Below are 6,398 nucleotides of genomic sequence, written 5' to 3' on the forward strand. Positions count from 1 at the left end.
CCGAGTCCCGCAGCCCCCTACGGAACTCGCTGCGCGCGTTAAGCTCTCTTTTCTTTTGCGGAATTCCATTTGCATTCCCTCTGCTTGGGTGTCTCCCTCTCTCAGTGTGTGTGTCTCTCTGTTTTCACACTCTCCTCCCCATTCGAGTGAGGCCCACACCTGGCGCATCACTGCCGAGCCATTAGCTGCGGGTCTCCTTTCATCTTCGCTGTGGCAGACGTTTCTATTTATCCACTTGCGCTCGCCGAGTGGCGTCACCAGCGGTACTGTAATGACGATTGCAGCAGAAGGATGACAGCTTAGAAAGAAGAGGGCAATGGGGCTTCCTCCCAGAGGCGGTGCGGCACGGAGGAGCGCTCGCATCACAAGGTGACCCCAGCTCCCCACCGCCACCGCCGTCGTCACCGTCGACATCGCGCTCCGGCCGCTCCTCGTCCATCCGGTCGCCCGGCCTCTCTTTCACCCTTCGGAAGCCAAGATCTGTCCGGCCGCTTGGGGACTCAGGGAGCCCCAGGCTAGAGGCTCACTTAGGAATTTCCCCCTCCCCCCCGCCAGAGACCCCCCGGGATGGAGAGCCGAAAGGACATGGTTATGTTTCTGGATGGGGGTCAGCTTGGTACTCTGGTTGGCAAGAGGGTCTCCAATCTGTCCGAAGCCGTGGGTAGCCCGCTACCCGAGTCGCCTGAGAAGATGGTGCCCCGTGGTTGCCTGAGCCCGCGGGCCGGTCCTCCGGCGGTCCGAGAGCGCGGCGGGGGAGGCCTGGAGGAGGAGCCGGTCGACGGACTAGCAGGCAGCGCTGCGGGACCCGGCGCCGAACCGCGGGCAGCCGGGGCTGCAGTGCTTGGCCCGGGACCTCCCGCCCCCTCCGCGGACAGCCTCTCGGGACAGGGGCAACCTAGTAGCTCGGACACGGAGTCGGATTTCTATGAAGAAATCGAGGTGAGCTGCACCCCGGACTTCGCCACCGGGAACGCGGAGTACCAGCACAGCAAAGGTAGCCACCGCGCTTCTTCTGTCCCCGGGCCTCCTACCGCGCCCACCTTCCATTTCAGCTCTGGATGGGGAGAAAGAAGATCCTTTCCCCCACGACAGGGTGGTTGGGTTGGGGGACCCACCTGAGTAACTCTGCCATGTTATCTAGGTCCTGACAGGGGTCTCCCGTGCTCAGGCACTGGTGGGACTAATGGTGACAGTTGTGCTTTAGAGGGTGGAGGGAGACACAGCCCTGAGCTCGAGGGGGATTCAAAGTGCACCCCAACCCTCCTGTGTTTTGTGGGACTGCTTCAACATCGCGGGAAGACTCTTTCCCGCGGCTTGGGCGAGATCAAACGGAGGTCTGGGCAGTTTGTAGCTGGCTGGGTGTAAGGCGCATCCAGGCGCGGAAGCAGGAGTCCATAAAGGACAGTAAAATCGCTGCCGACTGGGACTGCCTGGTGCAGGGGCTCTCCAACCAGTTTGCACGTCGGTCAGAGGTCCAAATTACCTTGTCACTTCCCGGGCTCCTTGGCGCCAGGTCGGAAATGGTCCCAATGATCTAATTGCCTTTGGTCTCCGGTTGCATTTGAAAAGGCAGAGCTCTGGCCCTCCCCCTTCCCCTTTCCTTCCTAGTTCCACTTCTCCACCCAAAGGAAAAGAAGCTGCAGGGGGCAGGAGCCCCACCCTTCCCTAGGGTAGGCCCAAAGGGGGGCTGTCACACTGTTTTAACTGCAGAACTCTTCCTCGACCAGGGGCTGGTAGGGAGGGGATGAGCAGTCAGAAAGTGAATCCCTTGGGAGGGGTAGACAATTGGGAGGGAGTCTACCAGCAGGCACTCCTCCACAAAGCTGCTGGGGTGGATGGGGAGAACCTGATCAGAAAGAAAAACCAAGTCCTGGTCTTGGCTGCCAACATCTTGTTGAGCACCCATACATACTCATTACCACCTTATCCTCTCAGCCCAGACTCCTTGACCTGCATTTAGACAACCTATACTTCACTCAAGTATACTAATGTTAAAGGATTCTTAAACAGACACCCTATGCCATTTCTGCAACACATACAGTGCACATTCACTTACTTGTATTGGCAACCTGATACACACAAAAGCAAGGAAACTTAGCTCTTGCCTAGCATTCTACAGTGCCCTAAGACCCAGAGTTTGCAACACCCCCAGCACAAAGGTGCAGTTCAACTCACTCTCTGTTAAGATATGCACATCCTTGCCCATCTCTGTCAGTGGCAGGCAGAAAACTCAGATGGGCAGCTTCACTCCTGTGGCCAGGGTAGGTGGCTAGGGTGGCCTGGGGCTTGTGTCCTCAGCAGTCTCTAGAGGAGGCTTCCCAAACAACAGCCTCGTCAGGTCTCCCTAATGACATGATATGCCCTTCCTTCAGTCCTCCCTTCTGGGTTCTTGAAGTTCCCCGTCCCCCAACAGACAGAGACTGAGAAAGAGGAATCTCCACTACCACCTCCACATACTGTGGTTCTATGCCCCATATCAATGTCGTTTGTGTGTTCTGTGTGTGCATGGGCTTGGGCTTCTTGTACAGGGTCTAGCTCCGAGGCACTGGCCAGCAGCCCGAACAGTGGCAGCGAGGCCCCCAAGAGCAATGGCGGCAGCAGCTCCCAGGGTACACTGGCCTGCAGCGCCAGTGACCAGATGCGCCGTTACCGGACCGCCTTCACCAGGGAGCAGATTGCTCGACTAGAGAAGGAATTCTACAGGGAGAACTACGTATCCAGGCCTCGGAGATGTGAGCTGGCCGCAGCCCTGAACCTGCCTGAAACCACCATCAAGGTACAAGCCTTAGAACAGGGGCCGGGGAGGATATGGGGTCTGTCCCCTCAATGGAAAGTAAATACCAATGACCGACCACTCCTAAACCTCAGGCCAGGAATGGCGTCTAGGATCTTCCTGCCAGTGGCAGCCTGGCTGGGGGTGTCCAGGCCTGCTAGAGGCAGATACACACACGCACCTGACAGTCACTGAGTCGGCACTGCTACCTTGGGATTGACTGTCCCTTTCTAGTTAAAAGGACAACTGGACGGGTGCCTGTGTGGGTCACAGTAGGTGTCCCAAGGGAGAGCAGATGGAAAGGGAGGCGTTTCTGGGGGAAACTGCCCTCTTAACACCGGGAGAGTCCTTAATCCCTCCACAGTTTGCAAACCCACACTGGATTCTGGTGCTCCAGGGGGTCCTTGCCACTTCATTAGAGGCCAGCAGTGACAGGGACTAGAGTCAATCAATCTCTCAAGGAGGTATTCCAACTCCACGGGTGGTGGTGGGATCTGAACCCAGTGCGTCTCTGCCGCGGCTCTTCTCTGCCCCACTGGCCAGGTTCCCTGCAGTGGAACCGAACTGGGCTCCGAGCCTTGGAGTGAGCGCGGCCGCTGAACCTCCTCTCCTCCCGGCAGGTGTGGTTCCAGAACCGGCGCATGAAGGACAAGCGGCAGCGACTGGCCATGACGTGGCCGCACCCGGCGGACCCCGCCTTCTACACGTACATGATGAGCCACGCGGCGGCCGCGGGCGGCCTGCCCTACCCCTTCCCATCGCACCTGCCCCTGCCCTACTACTCGCCGGTGGGCCTGGGCGCCGCGTCCGCCGCCTCCGCCGCCGCCTCGCCCTTCAGCGGCCCGCTGCGCCCTCTCGACACCTTTCGCGTGCTCTCACAGCCCTACCCTCGGCCCGAACTGCTGTGCGCCTTCCGCCACCCGCCGCTCTACCCGGGCCCGGCGCACGGACTGGGCGCTTCGGCCGGCGGCCCCTGCTCCTGTCTCGCCTGCCACAGCGGCCCCGCCAACGGGCTGGCGCCCCGAGCCGCCGCCGCCGCCTCGGACTTCACCTGTGCCTCCACGTCCCGCTCGGACTCCTTCCTGACCTTCGCGCCCTCCGTGCTTAGCAAGGCTTCCTCGGTCGCGCTGGACCAGAGGGAGGAGGTGCCCCTCACCAGATAAGGGGCTGCCCTTGGGCTGCCGGCTCCAGGATGCCCAGGGGGGCCTTTCCCCGGACTCAGCCAGCGTCCCTCCCTGCTCCCTGGGCATGGAGGGGGGAAGAAGAGGATCGAAGAGGAGCGGCGGACTCCCGCGAGGAGGAATGGGAAGCCTGGGAGGGGGGCCTTTAGGAAGCAGGAGTGGGGATGGGGAGGAAGAGGCTGAGAGAGCTTTATTTGCAATGGCCCCTCTTTGCCATTCTTCAACACATCCTCTGCACCCTACGGGGTTGAGGCCTGGACTCTAAAGCTCAACAAATTTAGCAGCAACGGCTACCAATATCCAGCCCCTCAGCCCCTCACTTCAGCACCTCACACCTCTTCTTCACCCTGAACTCCTCCTCCCCCTGCCAAGGCGATCCCAACACTGCAAAGGGAACAAAATGCTGTGTATGCAGAGCAGGTAGAGATTAATCTTTGCCAGCTTTCCCAAGGCAGGGCATGGGGCTTGTGGGTGGCAATGCACCATCATCTAGGGGAGAGAGAAAAAGAGAAAAGTCCAGAAAATGTGGGCCCTCCCTTGAAACTCCAGCCTTCCCCAAGCTCCCTTACACAACAGCTTTAGGGTTGGGCACCAGCCAGCATCTACTATTACCTGATTGATCTCTTTGCTCTCTCTTAGTTTCCTGATTCCTCTTAATTTGCAACTCCATCCCCACTCCCCAGCCCGGACTTCGTGTTTGACGTTGGCTGGAGGCTGCAGATGCCCCAGGGCTCCCTCGGCAGCTTCTATGGAGACTCTTCTCCCTGGGTCCAACACGCACCCTGATTAGCAAGTGATGTGTGTGAGGAGGGTTTTGAATGTTGAATGTATAATAATGATCATGGAGCCCAGAGCTGAGCTGTTAACAAGGCGCCCAGGGAAGAGCTTAGGGAGCTGGGACCTCATCGCCCTCCCTGTATCTGGCAGCAAATTAGAGGCTATTTCTAGCCTTTGCCTGTTCACCTTCACCTCATCAGGAACTTTCTGGTCCTTTCTTTTGCATTCAGGATTTTACATCCTTCTTCGTCTCATTTTCCTCCCAAGCTACCAATGGGGATTGATTTTCAGATGCTAGTGGGAACATTCTGCCCCATCTGGGGACCTCATCTCTCCATTTGATCAGGGTGAGTTACTTCTAAACTCTCACCCCTAGTCTCATTCTTGCAGCTAGATTCTGAGGGAGAGGTTAACTCATACTCCCCACTACAAGCTTCACCCCAGCTGGGAAGGAGTGATTCTTCCTGTAAGGAATGAATTCAGTTTGGTTTGGTTTTCCTTTAAAGCCCAAAGAATTCGCTGTTACAATTTGTTAATCATATTGCAATAAAAGCTGACATGATTCTCACTTCAGCATTTTATTTTTTCGGCAGCAGGCATTACACTGATTCTTTTTGAGTTGTTAGTTCAGCCACCATGGGCTTGGGTAAAGGAAGGAATGAAAATATGGATTCAGTTTTCCTAGTCTCTGCTGGGCATTGGTCGGCTCCAAATGGACATTGCAGAGAGGTGGTGAAAGGGGGCCCTGAGCTTCTCTTGGCGCAGGTTTCCTTAATCCTGCACACTCTGGAAATGTTCCATGGCTAAACTGGCTCAGCAGAGTGATAAACGCCCTGGGGTTCAAACCTGCCTGCCAAAGGATCCTTCTCCAGGTGCTCCACACCTTTGAGTAAAGGTGACCCTGGACTGTGATCTCAGTGGATCTCCCTTCAACCCCAATCCAAGGTGAATATAAACAAATGGGGCATGGGAGTGGAGCTTGAGCACTACTGAGAGCTGGGATGATCATCAATCTGGGCCAGCATTTTAGGGTGAGGGAAGCGGAGGCCTCCTGGATTGGGATAAGAGAGTATGAATTAGCCTAAAACTAGGATTCATCTCTAAGGAGAGAATTCTGGGTTGGTCAGGGCAAGCAGATAGCCAATGCTCAGAGCCAGCTCATCTCCATCCTCACTTCCCATAGAACACAGCAGCTGTCTGAAGAGTAGAGATAGGTGTTCTCAGCAGGCTGGATATCAGCTGCATGGTCTCAAAGGGCATGGGGGACTTCTCAGTCAACCTCTAGCCCTACTTGGGTGCCAGAGCAAATGCTCCTGCATACAGAGGCCCCTGCCTCCCAAGTAAAACCTTATAGTGAGGTTTTCAGAATTCTCCCTGCAACTGTCCCGCCCCTCAGTACCATGAAACTTCCTCTGCAGCTTGGAAGCTCTTGGTGCCAAACACCACAAAAATTTGAGGTTACTATGTGTCGGGCCCAGATTGCTTGCGACAGGTAAATGGGTTACGGGTTGCCGTAATGCCAGGCGTATTTTCAGTTAATAGGGAGGGAAAATGAGGTGTCTGCAGCGATATTGGAAAGTACAAGATCGATGATCCGGCCTCGTGTCCAATCAGCAGCCTTTAATTGACTGTATTTTCTGGGTAATTGAGCCTCTCTTCCTCCAAAT

The 6,398-nt window shown here is 56.4% G+C and overlaps 1 protein-coding gene across 2 annotated transcripts; it reads left to right on the forward strand.

Annotated features, from left to right (window-relative positions):
• The first annotated feature begins 229 nt into the window (after positions 1-229).
• Positions 230-4,064, forward strand: EVX1 (even-skipped homeobox 1). 2 transcript variants are annotated; one of them, XM_012720814.1, is made up of 3 exons: positions 230-939; positions 2,529-2,776; positions 3,394-3,936. In XM_012720814.1, exons 2-3 carry the CDS (start codon positions 2,639-2,641, stop codon positions 3,934-3,936), a joined length of 681 nt encoding a protein of 226 aa, XP_012576268.1. In that variant the 5' UTR covers positions 230-939; positions 2,529-2,638. The 2 variants fall into 2 exon arrangements, with proteins under 2 accessions (XP_012576268.1, XP_004676862.1); XM_004676805.2 differs by having other exon boundaries at positions 332-994; positions 3,394-4,064.
• The last annotated feature ends 2,334 nt before the right edge of the window (positions 4,065-6,398 follow it).

The sequence above is a fragment of the Condylura cristata genome, unplaced genomic scaffold, assembly GCF_000260355.1.
Source record: "Condylura cristata isolate star-nosed mole 26May11 unplaced genomic scaffold, ConCri1.0 scaffold00005, whole genome shotgun sequence".
Taxonomy (NCBI): Eukaryota; Metazoa; Chordata; class Mammalia; order Eulipotyphla; family Talpidae; genus Condylura; species Condylura cristata.